A 13,776-nucleotide genomic window follows, 5' to 3' on the forward strand; every position below is an offset into this window, starting at 1 on the left:
GAGGAAAGCAGCTTACCCTTGAAAGTTACTTAGCGAAGGTCAAGAGTGGGACTGTGACAGAGCAGGCTGACAAACACATCTCCCTAAGTCCTTGGGCCCGATAATGTATGTCCCATGCAATGTTGACACTAGTGATCCACCAAAGATCAGGTTAACAAGTTTGACGTTAGTGACAGCATGATTTGTTCCGCGCTGGCTCTGAATTCATAGAGCCGCCGGCCTTCGGTGATAAACTATTGCGCCGCGCACGCGGGGCCGCCGCGGCTGTCACCCGCCCGAGCACCGAGATGAAAAGGAAGCAGAGCTCTAATCAAAATACAGTGGTCAGTAGGGGTTGAGCTGAAAATTGAAAGGTGCTGGTACTTTTCCCACTCCAGCCTGGCTTTCCAGGCAGCACCTCGTGTGAGTGCGGGCTGAGGGGAGAGGCTGCCTCGTCACCTCTGTGCAGCTCCAGCTTCCTTTGCAGGTGAGGACAAACCTGGCAGCCCACGTGCACAGAGCATCCTCTGCCACCTCCCAGGGAGCCCCACCACTGCTGATCTTCAGTGCCCCTCACTGGGAATAAATCCTGGGTGGCACAGTGCCCTTATCCCAGCTCCCAGCCACAGCAGCAGCCCCAAGGCCTTCCCCACACCCACAACCCGTTCCAGCAGCACCCAGGGCAGCACCACCACCAAAGGGGAAGGCACAAACAGCCTGGAGACACCAGCGGTGCAGAACATTTCACATTTATTAGTTCATACAGCTAAACACTCACTAAACATGCATTCAACACTTATTGGTCACATTTCCACAGGTAGTCAAGTCCCAGAGCGGGGCAGCGGAGCAGGGGCGGGCGGGCTGAGGCGAGGCCGCCGGCAGAAACATTCATTTGGTCACAGTGTGGGGAGGGGGCAGCTCCCGGGGCCCGTTGCCCTGCGGTGGTGACACGGGGCCAGGCACACCCTGCTGCCCCAGCCCCGGCTCTGAGTGCGCCAATGCTCACCGTGTGCCATGCTGAACATCCTGCTTCCCTGATTTACACAAGGGATTGTGGGAAAAATCGAGGGAGAAACCATCACTGGGAATGTCACCAAGGAGCCAGCAGCTGGCACTGACCCTCTTGGGAACATCCCTCACACCAGCAAGGGGCCGACACAGCAGCAAACTGACCCACTGCCTCCCCGGGCTGCCCTGGGACACACTGCGGGGTCCCAGGCCACACGGGCAGCCCCTGACCAGGACTGAGCTGGAATGGGCACCCACAAAACCCAAACTGTCCCCAGGGAGGGACAGCAGAGCTCAGCCTCAGCACAGGACACACAGCAGTGACAGGAGCCAGCCCACGGGAAGGGAAACAACTCCAGCAATCACAGCCCCTGCTCCTCGCTGGCAACAGACACTGGCAGTGTTTAGTTTTTCACACAATCCCTTTGAGATGATAAACAGGATGTCACACGAGGTAGTTTAGTTATGGAAATTGAGTCAATAATGTTATCAACTATTACAAGACATTTTATAAATTGAAAGAAACAATGAATCACAAAAGGCTTTGTTAAGGTTGATCGTCATCTGGTCTCAATTTCTGTTTCTTTTTGCCCTTGGGGGCATTTCTTCCACTGATCCATGTTGCTTCTTTCACAGACTTGTCAGAGGGCAGCTCACAGGAGCTATTTTTAATTTTTTTTTTCCAAGGGAAAGACACTGCCTGGATTGGCCTCCCCAGCTTTTTGTGAGGCTGGTTTAAACTCAGATTTGCAGAGTCTGGCTGAGGGTGCTGGGAAGGGGTTTCAGCCCTTCTAACTTTTGCTGACTCCTGGCCCTGTCTGTGGCTGGATGGGGCTGTTTGGACACTCATAGCAGCTGTAACCCAATCAGAGTCACACACCAGTGCCCTTCTCAAGCTGACTGTTCCTACACAGTGAGAAAGTTGAACTGATGAAAATTAAGAATTCATAAGCAACAGAGTAAAGAGCACTGCAACTGGCTGCCAGGGACACAATGAGAAACTCCTGTTTCCCCTTTTTCATGAACAGTCAAACATTTAGGATGAGGGAATGCAGAAATAGAGCCCCACAGACAGAGCTGGTCCCCAGCTGCTGGCTGGTGCAAGGGCACAGCCTCGTACAGCCCCGTGCACCATTGGGATGCTCTGCCCACAGCACCACGTCTGAGCCTTCAGCAGGCAAACTTCCCACAGCCAAACCCAGAGTTTTGCCCCCAAAATCCCCATTTGGGGCTTTGTCAGCTCTCCAGGGCCCTCCAGACAAGTCGGGAAAGAAGCAACTGTTGCAACATCAAAACTAGGGTTTCTCTGGGTCACATTTTAAATACTTATCCCTGAGCTTCTGTGCATTGAAACAACACACCGTGAACCCAGAGAAACACCACAGCTTGATACTGATAGCTATGCACTCCCCTCCATTTACACATCATCTACAACTTAAAAATTAGTTTCATACTTTAACTAGTTCCCCAAGTTTCCCCCTTTCTCCTGCCTTTCATGGGGCAGGGATGATTGCCGCTTATTATCCTGAGAAATAACAACATTTTCACAGACACCGAGCTTCAAAGCTTCAAATCAAAACCAAGAAAGAAAGAATGAATGGGAAATAGCACATTCACAGGAGAATATTTTTTTTTCTTTTTTTCCTTTTAAAAAATGCAGTAAAGATAAAAGAAATTCAAGTGTTGTTTTTTTTTTTTTTTAAAGTTGGTTTGAAGGACAAGACTTACGCTCCGTTATCTGAAGTGGCTGTGGGTCTGTGCAGAAGCCTGAGGAGCAAGGAGGAGCAAGGGCAGGTCCTGCTGGCACAGGGGAGGGATCAGGGCAGAGCCACTTGAGCCTTTGCATGGCTGGGGACGGGGCCACCACGGCCCCCCCAGCAATGAGAGCAGCCACACTGAGGGGTCAAGGCTCAGCCCCTGGCACAGCCTGAGCCCAAGGGGAAGAGAACTCACTCACTTTCCAGAAGGTTCTGCTGAGGCCCCGGGTGCAGCCCTGTGAGAGGGACCCTTCCAGCTGCTCCTCAGCAGCCTCCCCTGAGCACTTTGAATTTATGTCCCAAATCTCTGCTCGGATTAAAAGTAACTCTTCAGCTTTCTATCTGCACAGATGCTTTGAAGGAGAAGAGGGGGTCAGCCAGCCAATCTATCTTTCAAATCAGGGATAAAAATTGACTTGTCATGGCAGAAAATTCTACCAAAGACTATTATTGTTGATAGATTTCTCTATGACAGAAGGTCAGATAAGCAAGAGCAGATAGATACCAAAGATAATGAACTTCCCCCTAGTAGCATTAAGCACAAATAAAATATGAGTCCCTGTAAACTGAATGTTACATGAAGAATGGAACAAAAATTCCAACCTTTCCAGGGTGTCCTTCAAACCAAATTCACAAATACATCTACCTAACGTCTCTACATCTCTAGCTACATTCCTACCTTCTCATAATACCTGAGTTTGCAATGCAACACATTCACATTACCCTGTTTAAAAAATACAAGTCATTAGAGGACTTGGTGCAGAAGATATCAGGAATGACTGTCCTGTGATTCCATCTGGTCTGTTTGCTGCTTCCTTACCAGTCAGTTCAGGAAGGATTTTCTACTCCCTATGGCAAATGTGTATTTGGGAACGGATACTGCTGCCAATCAACCGCTGTAAAATTTGCTTTCTACAACAGAAAGTGGAACATTCATGTCTGTTTGTCATCATAACTGAATTTAGGTTTTTGGTTGTTATTGGTACAGCATTAGTTTTGGGAGGGTATTTTGGAAAACCGCAGATTACCCAATAGATTATTTTTGTTGGGTAGCTGGCAACAAGATTACTGCTTTTATGTACACTAATTAAAACACTTATTCATCAACAGATTATAATAATTCAGTAACTGTAGAATAAAATCACTCCTATGCAATTTTAACAATTCCTTGAGTGTATAGAACAGCAAGCCAGAAATAACCCGTAATAAAAAGATCATATCAAGCTATTTGGAAATTAAACTTAAAAGCTGAGAAATACATTCTAACTCACAAACAGATACACTACAATCTTCCCCTGAACACGTGAGGTATTGGCTGTATGCAGAAGGCTTTCCTGAGAATACACACAGAAAGTAAATGAGATTTATGGAACCACCTTTGGGTGCGAAGCTCCACCGAGCTGAGCCACTGCTGTGCCCAGCAGCTGGTACCCGTAACCTCCTGTTTAAATAACGGAAAATGAACAGCTATGGACTTTGAGAAGAGGGAAACGTGGAGCTGGGAGCTGCCCCAGCAGGATGGATGCCCGTGGTGAGGCAGCAGCAGGCCCTGGAGTGGTGTGAGCAGGCTGTGCCAAACCCGCAGGGCACAGCTGCCCTCGGGCTGCAGGCAGCAGCACCCGCTGGGACAGCAGGGAGGGAGGGAGGGAGGGACGACTTTGGGGAATGGGATTCTCCTCCTGCTCACCATCACATTCATGCACAGCAGCTGCAGCCCTGTGAGCTGTGCTTGCTCTGTGCCACGCAGCTGCCACCAGGGAAAGACAAGGTAGTGACTCGTCCCTCCTGCCCTGAGGGAACAAAAGTTGTTCCCACAAGTATTTTAAAATCAGCATTCAAACACTTATCGGGCAGCCGCCTTGCTAAGTGAATGCCAGATTTACATCTGAGGAGGCAGGGAAGGAAATCCAGCCAAGGCTGTCTAGGAGAGTGACAGAGTCTTTGAATATTAATTCCTAATGAAGGAGATGAGATCAAGAGCATCTCATCCAAACCTCCCCATCACGAGCAGGAAATCATGAGATCACTCATGAGAATGCCCAAGTTTAGCTAAACATCAGCACCAACCAATCATTCAATCAGCTAATCAGCTGTCATTAAACCAGTTCTCCATCTGGAGCTGTGGAGAGCCTGTGAGATGGAAAATCCAAGCCTGGCAACACCTAGAACATGACAGGTAACCAAGTACAGCAGTAATGTAGTTTTTCCTGGGATTCCATAAGGAACAGAACAGTCCTGGCAGGATCTATCTATGGAACATCCATTCCCTGAGTCCAGCAGAGAAAGCCATGCCAGAGGACACTGGAGTCCCTCACCCCACTACATAGGCCCCATTTAACTGCTCCCAAAATGGGGATTGCTGCAATGCAGAAGCCTCAGAAGTCAGGTACCATGTTGGAGGAACACATTAACAGGGGCAATCCTACCTCTTCTCTAAGTAGGCTTTTCCTGCTTTTGTAAACTTAGATGGATTTTAAGGAAGTGATGACAAAGTCCTTGCCATCCTCTAGCAACAGAAGCACCTTTGTGCAATGCCAGGAGCCTGTCCTGAACTGCAGGAACACAAATTCAGAGGAATTGGCAGGTGTTGTGGCAATAGTAAGAGGGCAGCTGGCCAGGAGGGGCTGGGACAGACCCCCCCTGCAGCTCCCCAGACAGGACCAGGGAGCCCCTCAGAGCACTGCCACCCCCCTGGAAACCTGCATCTGAAAACTGCCAGGGGAAAAGAAACAAGCTGCCTGGACAGACTTCTCCTTCTCCACTCCTGCCTTTTTAAAATTACAGAAAAAGCTTGGCACTTCTCTAGCACCCACTTCTCCAAAGTCGTCCCTTTGGGATAATAACAGCTCTGCCAACATTTGCTCTCTGTGACAAATGCTTTGGATGCAAATCATGGAAAGAGCAGTGCATGAACAGCATCTTCTCCTTGAGGTAGTCTTAGTCATCTCGGTCCCCAGCCCCAAATACAAAAGAACTAACCCTAACAAACACTGTAACATTAAACATCTTCACATTCTGTAAACTGCTGGAGAATGCATCTGCTGCATTCTTACAGAACCATGTGCATCGTGTTGAAGATCATACATTCAACTCTGTCGTGAAATAAATATATAGGAAAACGAGTAAAAAAACAAAAACAAACAAAAAAGATTCTTGCTACGAGGGCAGGGAGGCGCAGTGCCCTGTCTCCTGCCTGGATGGCCCCTGCCCCTGTCCGGGTGAGCCAGCCCCAGGCTCCGCGCAAGGCACCGGCCGGGGCCAGCTGCGCTCACTCTTTGCTCACACTCGTCTTGCAGGAATGTAGAACGGCCTTAAAAAGGAGAGGCAGCTGCTCCAGAGGGACATTCACCATTTTTCCTAGTAAGAAAGAAACCAGAATTAGCAGCCACAACTGAATCAGATTTCAGAGACACCTAAGCCAGCAGCACTGGAGATGGTTTTACCTTGAACCTTTCTCAGAAACAGTTAATCATCCTACAGCTACATTAGACATTTGATATGCATTTGGACACAATATGATTTATTTACTGAATAGAAAGCAAAATAAATGGGCAAAGTCAGATCAAAATGATTTCTCCACAATGGAGAAGTATTTACAGAAAGTGGGAAAGGCTAAATCCCATCTCACCTCAAACCCCCTTGTTGATCTCCATGAGTAAATTACGAGAGCTACTCTGAGATTATTATCTAGTTCATTATGACGGAGTAGGATAAAGCATATGGAGCCTTGACACAGGGAGGCAAGCATCTCCCTTTGCCATAACATCCAGGAGCAGTTTTAGTAACACCAGGCCTTGGAGATGTAATTAGCAATGCAACTGCAGCTGAGAATTCACCTGAGGATTTCCGAGGTCCAGATGAGGAACCCTAGGGGTTGAACTCTGCTGATCACTTTCTGCTCAGTTCAGGGATCTCCCTAATTCTGATCAGATAACTACTCAAACCAGGATTACATCCTTTTGAGACAAAATGCACTCCATCTGGGAGTGAAAGAACAATAAGGGGAGACTGAAGAATGCACTTCAAGGGTGTCAGGTTGGAGCAAGGCCCCTCTTCCCCAAGTGGGACTAACCCTGTGCCCACCAGCACCACCAGGACACCTTGCCAAGAGCCCCTCAGACTGGATGAGCTCAGGGCAATGGGATGGGCTTAAAGATGGGCAGAAGCTCTGATAGGAAATGCTCCCACACAAACATCCTCGAGCAAAGTCCACAAGAGTTTCACTGCAGCAAGTTAAGTGTCTTTCAGAAGCACTCAGGTTACCTGCAATGTAGCGGATCTCTGGCAAACACATCATCAAATCCGGGAAGCGGTTTGGCTGGTGGGGGTACTTGTACTCTGTGAAGTCCTGGCAAACGTACCAGTACCGCTTGTTCAGCTGCTCCAGCTGGGAGGCGTTGGTCAGACCCCTGATATCTGCAAAGGAATACAATCAGAGCAATGAGAACATGACAAACACCTCTCAGAAGAGCGGCAGCCTTACACTTACTGCCACTTCTTCATGACAGGCTGGTTTCTGTCACTCTGATCCGGGCCCCTGCTTTGGAGACTGGCTTCCAGCACCTGGACCAATACTAAAATTCCCATCTCCCCTCCTGCTGTGCCTGCATCACAGATGTGTCTTTATATGTGTGTCTGGATCCAGGATTTCCCTCCACAAAAGGCTGGAAAGAGAACAGCTAATGTCCTACACTGCTCACCTGCAGCTCAATGAATGCTCTTGGAGAGAACAGCCCCAGCAACCTGAAATCCCTGTCTGGCACAACACAGTCAGGTGTCAGGGTTTGGTCCTCACAGCAGATCAGTGTAACACCTCCTCACACAGGAACACATTGGTTTTAGGTGTATCATCTTGGCTGAGGACAGGGCTCAGCTCTATAATTAAAGATATCATCACATTCCTCCCCATCTGCTTATGAATTATGTCATGGGAGCTTTATAAACTTGTCCAGTTCTTCTATTTAAATTTAGCATTGCCAGTGTCAGGCAGCACACACAGAGGAAGAAGGGACAGGCAGGATGTCCCACTGGCAGTGTGAGCAGCAGCACTGGCAGGTCCTGGGAGGACCCAGCACAGCAGCAAGGAAGCTGCGGAGCGGGCTCGGTGCTGGGAGACCATCTGACGGAAGAGGCATTGATCTACTGCCCAAAAGCTGACTTTTAAAAATAAGTCTCAGGTATTTCACATAAAAAATTGCAAACTTCAACTAAAAATAAAAGAAGACAGGAAGTTAATGAAAATACATTTTGGAAAACAATGGAGACAGCTCGAGAAGTGCATTATCCAGTGTCAGGAAACTGCCCAGGGAAGCAAACCGGAACCTCAGCCCGGCACAGATTGAAGTGTCAGCATTATCTCCCTCTGGAAATGAGCGGGGGAGGAAGGAGCCCGCAGCACATTTTTACAGACTGCAACTATCTTTCACAGTACAAAAGACTTTGGGGACATTTATTTCCAAAATTACAGCTGAACACTATTCACTGAGCATTTGTCTCTGCATGGATTTTGAAATGCCCAGGGTCTTGGAGGAGCCTGAACTGCCAGCTTTAATATGCTATTAATCAACAGGAGGATACAGCCCTTTCCTAGGATGAATTCATGGCCTGCATGCAAATACTTCATTTGTGATTACCTTTCACTGTGAAGAGTCAGATTTAGGTATAGAACCTAAAAAGTAGGAACCCAGCTAAGCAACCTAAGGATTTATCCTTAAGGTAAACATTTTAATGAGTCTGAAAAACTCTAAAAATTTTAGAGAGGAACCAGTCTTACAAATTCACCCTTTGAGGCATAAAAACAAGCAAGTGTGGCTGGTAGCTCCTGTTTGCCTCACCTTGGTTTAGGAAGTTGATGGCTTTCATGCAGGCGTACTCCTCGTTGCTGACCTTCAGCTGGTTGAACTTGCGAAAGAGGTAGATCAAGCGCTCCATCACCTCCATCCCCTCTTCACTGAACCTGCAGGACAGAGATCACATCAGCACACACAGCACACGGCCTGGACAGTGAAGGCATGAAGCTCATTAAAGTAGCTTCAGAGATTTTAACACCTTGCAAGAGAATTTTCTTTAAAAAGTCATCAAAACTGCCTGAAGTCTGTGGGTACCAAAAATAAGGAGGAAAATGTCTCAGTTACAAATGCAGAATCAGAATCATGGAATGATTTGGGTGGAAATTACCTCAAAGCTCATCCAGTCCCATTCCCTTGCCAAGGGCAGGGACACCTTCCACTAAACCATGTTACTCAGAGCCCCATCCTGTCTGGCCCAGGGATGGGGAGCCCACAATCTACAGATATTTTTAGGAAAAAACCCTTTCTTGGTGATTCAGTTCACCACCAGCCTGTTCTAACAGCAGAGAAGGTTTCACAGAGGCAGGAATCTGCAGCAAAGCCAGTGACAGAGATGGGCAGCACAGGGCACACTGATGCACAGGGAACACCTCAAAACCTCCTGGAAAATTGCCTGATGGAGATTTTGTGGGTGCAGAACGAGGTCCTCCTGCTAAAGAGGGTGCCACACTTCATCAGGAGAAATACCCCACATGTGCACCATGAAAAAGCCATGGGGAAGGACCAGGCTGGAGTGGGAGGGTGTGTAGGGCTGTGGGTGCCTGCAGGCACCTCCAGACCATCCCACGCCTGCCCAGGGCCAGAACAGCCTCTTGGGAACACATCTCACCGCAACAACAGCCCGGCTTCAAAGCAGGCACATATTGCAGAAGCACTCAGAAGTGGGACAGAAGTGTTTCGGGAAGCTTCAGCGTGCTCTGGCATTGTGCAGCACAAAGAATAAGAGCACAGCCAGCAAGCCATCTCTGAATAGAACAGAAATAGAACCTTTTTCACTGAATAATACCTTATTTTGGCATGTGTGTTTGTTTACTTCAAAGTTATTTGTAAAATGCATGATGGGGTTTGACCTCTGTGAAGTGAAAACAAGCTGTCTGAACTCCAGGTCAGTTCTTCAAGAAAGTAATATTGTAAGTGATGAAAGCCTTGTCGGCTAATCTAAAGTTGTACAAGTTTTCTTGCTCTCCAGTTGACATTAAAAATCTTGCAGGTGCAAGATTGCAAAGCTCAAGAAGTTAATGAGCACAAAGACCACTCAGTCATCCGTGGGGTTTAATTGTTTTTAGAGCATGCACATTTTTACCAGCCACTCATCACTTCATAAATCCAGGAGAGCTCTTCTCTCATTCCCGCAGTTGAACTGTCTTACTTTTCTGCACATACTTTCCTCCCCCTTTCAAACAAAGCTGTTCTGTTTTTCACAGCCCTATTTCTTCTCGAGGACTGACTCCTCCACACACTTTTCCTCACAGTTTACACCAGGCAAGTTTCTGGCTGGGAGTTGTCCGCATCAGCTGGGGAGGAGGGGGAAGGGAAGCGCTATCAGGAGTGCTGGGGGAGGTCAGGAGTCTATTCATTTCATATTCATCTTCAGAAAAACAGCACAATAAAAGAAAACACTTGATCTAGCAGGCAAACAGAACGTTTAGCCAGTTGTTAGAAGCAATTAAAACAAAGGAGTTGGGGAGCTCATTCTATGCCTTTGTTTGTCACCTATGCTTTAGCACTGCTCTTGTCATTTTGTTAAGAGCAGAAATTAACCCTGATGTGCCAGACCATCCCTGCTCAGTGACATTTCTCCAGCCAGGTGTGAACTCTAATGAAGTTCTCTTTGCAGTCATTCCTGACCAATGCCAGAGGAGCTGGGGGCTCTTTGAGAACACCCACAAATGGGACACCTCTCCTAAAGGCCCCCTCTCGAGTCCAAAGAGACCAGATATCTCATGAGTGCTTTGGACAGGGAGACTGATACCCATGAGCCATCCCACTGCTGCTGGAGACAGTCAAGCCATGGCTGAAGGACCATGAAGACCAGTGGGAGGGAGCCACACAGCCCCAGTCCCCTCATCTGTGCAGCTCCCACTAAATGGCTTTTGGGTGTGCATTCTCCCAGGTTACTAATGACAATTAATGACACTTGAAAAGCTAAATCACAAGAGGAGACTGCAGAAGCATTCCTCTCCCAAGAACACCTATTTTCATCCATGTGCACAGATCTTCTCTGAAGGACCTTCAAGGCGACCAGCTCTGAATTGCCGGTTTCTGCAGGGCGAGGATTCCTCCTTTGTCTCCTTGTCCTACCTCTCGCTTGTATTTATCACAAACTCAAAATGAAACAAACACTTCTCTTGTGAGGCTCTGACCAGGACAGCAGGAACAAAAGGACAGCTGAATGCAAGAACAAGTGTCATTGTGGTTTTCTATGACCCTCAGTGCTCCTCGCAGGAGCTGCACCAGATGCACGATGAATGGCTGTGCAGAGCAGCGCCGCAGAGCAACCTGTCCCAGGAAATGAGACACCTGGGGCCAGCTCCCTGCTCCCACCACGGGCTCAGCCAGCCAGTGCCTCTGCTTGTCACAACAGATGCACAAAGGAGCCCCCAGGAGTCACGAGACACCGCAATGGCCGAGGAGCACAGCACTGTTTAAATCTCTGCTCATCAGACATCCCCTGGTGATTCCAGCAGCAGCGTGAGCCCAGCAGGGGCAGAGAGCAAAGAGCAGGTGTTTAAATCCTCTAAATCCCACCTGTTCTGCCAAATTATGGTGAGACTGGGACTCTATTACCAAAAGAAGAATCTGTCTGGCACCAAGACTCCAAATAAAATATCCAAACCAAAAAACAACACCCTGACCAACATGATAAATGAAAGGCGGGCTCCTCAGAGCATCAGATAGTCTGTACCATGGAAAAAACAAGAGCTAAGTTGCAACATCTTTAAATTTATCTAATCAAAACAAAGAAATAGCAATTAATAATGAACACTTTGATAATACAGACAACCAGCTATGTGAACAACCTTTCCACTGGCACAAAGGGTTTTTAAACAAGACTTTCTTTCCTGTGTGTCAGGGTTACCCAAAGTGTTGGTCAGTTTTACCCTCCTCATAAATGGTGGCTTGTAAGGCTCTGTTGGAGGACAACAGCATTACTACGTGGAACTCAAACAGCCCCACACATCACTGTGCCCTTCCCTGCAGAAGGGAGTTGTGATCCAGCTCTGACTAACCATGATGTGCTTTCCAAGCCTGGAACAACTGTTCCCTAAAAAACAGAAGAGGAAAACAGCCACAGGTACAGTGACTTGTCCCAGGAGGTGGTCAGAGGACACCTGTGTGTTGGGCTCCCATGGCTCCTCATCCCATCTCACCTGTGCAGCTCGTCGTCAGAGGGAGAGTACTTGGAGGTGACATCTGCAAGGTCACCAAAGATCTGCTTGCTGTAAACAGTGAGCGAGGAGAGCAGGATCAGCTCCTGCCACGTGGAGCTGAGCAGGCAGGTATAGTCCTTGATGGAGAGTTCACAGAAGAACGGCAGCTTCTTGATCCAGGCAATCTGCCTGAAAAGCAATTCATCCGCCAGACGACACAGCAGCGCAAACAGCTCTGCCTGAGTCACTTTGTACCTGCAGGCACAGTTAGTACAAAGGCAGAAAAACCATTAAAAACATTGAATGACATCATCTGACGGGGAGCTTGGAAACAAGGCAAATGCTAAAGGAATTGGGTGTCACCTGGTGACAGGAGCCTGGGCAGGGGCTGAGGGGAGTCCTCACAGCCCCTGGGGTCACCCACCTGCCCAGCACCCAGAGCATGCAGCCTGGAGCCCCAGCCCAGCCCCAGCCCCTGCCAGGTCCATGTACCCCAGCCCCAGCCCGGTGGGACGGGGTCAGGTTTGCTGCCTGCCCCGTGGCTGTGCCCGCCCCAGGGCTGTCCCTGCCCCACGCACCCGTCCTCGATGAGCATGGGGGTGCTGAGGGGCTCCAGGTCCTCAGCACACAGCAGCTGGCTGATGAGGCCGTGCGACTGCGGCTCCAGGCTGCGCGGCTGCGGCGCCACCAGCGCCGAGTGCGCCGAGTAGCTGAAAAGGTGCGGCAGGTACTGGTAGTGCGTGGACACCGGCGTGCCCAGGTACTGATCCCTGAGTGCAGCGAAGCCGTTCAGCTCCACCGACCTACTGGAGAAGGAAAAGCTCTTCAGTACACCCCCAAAACTCCACCTGATTCAGTGCAGTGGCACAGACAGCTCCACCAGAAACCTGAACAGAAATAGGGAAAGCAACTGCTGCACACCCAGCCTGGCTGGACACTGGTTCCATTTGATGGAGATCTGGGAGCTGCTGCTGAGCTGCCATTCAGGGAGCAAAGCAGAAACCCAAAACCCACCTGTGCCCAGCCTTTCCACCCCAGCCTCCTCACAGGGCCAGAATTTAGGACTGTACATTAAGTACTTGCACAGCCAGAGAACACAAACAAGGCCAAGCTTAAGCTGCCACTGAAAGCAGATGGGATCAGGTCTGAGATTCTTACAGTGTTTGCAATCAAAGGCTGCATCAGGAGGTTTGCACTCACAGCAGCCAACTTTAACATAACACCACCCATTACTAACATAAATGGTTTTATTTTCAGAATCTGAGCAAAGTGCAGAGAAAGAGCTTATGCAGAATGAGCAATGAAAGGTGATCAAGTTCTTAACATCTGCAGAAAACACAAACAATATAAACTGAGTATATTTTAAATATAATTGTATCTCAAGATTTCTTCCTTTGTTCTCAAACATCTCATTTCCCGGTTCAATTCTTTTCAACCAGTGCCTGTTTGTCTTAGAACACAATCAGAAAGGTAAGAACCTGCTGCATGATCTTGTTTACACAAAGATGCACTCACATGTTTTCCCTACACTGACCCCAAGTATCACTCAGGGAAAAAAATCCAAGATTCCTGTAACACCAAATTCTTCATTCCCACCTTGAAGATGGAGTAGAAACAGGTGAAGGCTGGTTGCTCTCAGAAACTCCATTTCCAGGGGAACTATGGTCACTGTCTCCGTTGTTGCTCCATGACATGTTTGCCTCTCCCTCAAATTCTTGCCCAGACATAATTCTCTCAATCTCTTCCTCTGATATCTGTCAAATACAGGACACAATGGTTGGGAACAGAAAAGCAGAGCCTCTGTTTGCAAAC

General features: G+C 48.4%; 1 protein-coding gene across 4 annotated transcripts in view; it reads right to left on the reverse strand.

The window, feature by feature from the left end:
• Window positions 1-733: 733 nt before the first annotated feature.
• Window positions 734-13,776, reverse strand: part of NR6A1 (nuclear receptor subfamily 6 group A member 1) — a 71,844-nt gene continuing 58,801 nt past the window's right edge. For 3 of the 4 annotated variants that reach the window (XM_063174334.1, XM_063174337.1, XM_063174336.1), the window contains 6 exons: window positions 13,561-13,718; window positions 12,543-12,770; window positions 11,965-12,219; window positions 8,579-8,700; window positions 7,008-7,160; window positions 734-6,101 (listed from right to left, as the gene is read on the reverse strand). In XM_063174334.1, the coding sequence (XP_063030404.1) occupies window positions 6,013-6,101; window positions 7,008-7,160; window positions 8,579-8,700; window positions 11,965-12,219; window positions 12,543-12,770; window positions 13,561-13,718 (1,005 nt within the window). In that variant the 3' untranslated portion in view covers window positions 734-6,012. The remainder of the gene's footprint in view (window positions 6,102-7,007; window positions 7,161-8,578; window positions 8,701-11,964; window positions 12,220-12,542; window positions 12,771-13,560; window positions 13,719-13,776) is intronic. The other variant, XM_063174335.1, reaches the window with a different exon arrangement.

The sequence above is a fragment of the Melospiza melodia genome, chromosome 22 (genome assembly GCF_035770615.1).
Source record: "Melospiza melodia melodia isolate bMelMel2 chromosome 22, bMelMel2.pri, whole genome shotgun sequence".
Lineage (NCBI taxonomy): Eukaryota > Metazoa > Chordata > Aves > Passeriformes > Passerellidae > Melospiza > Melospiza melodia.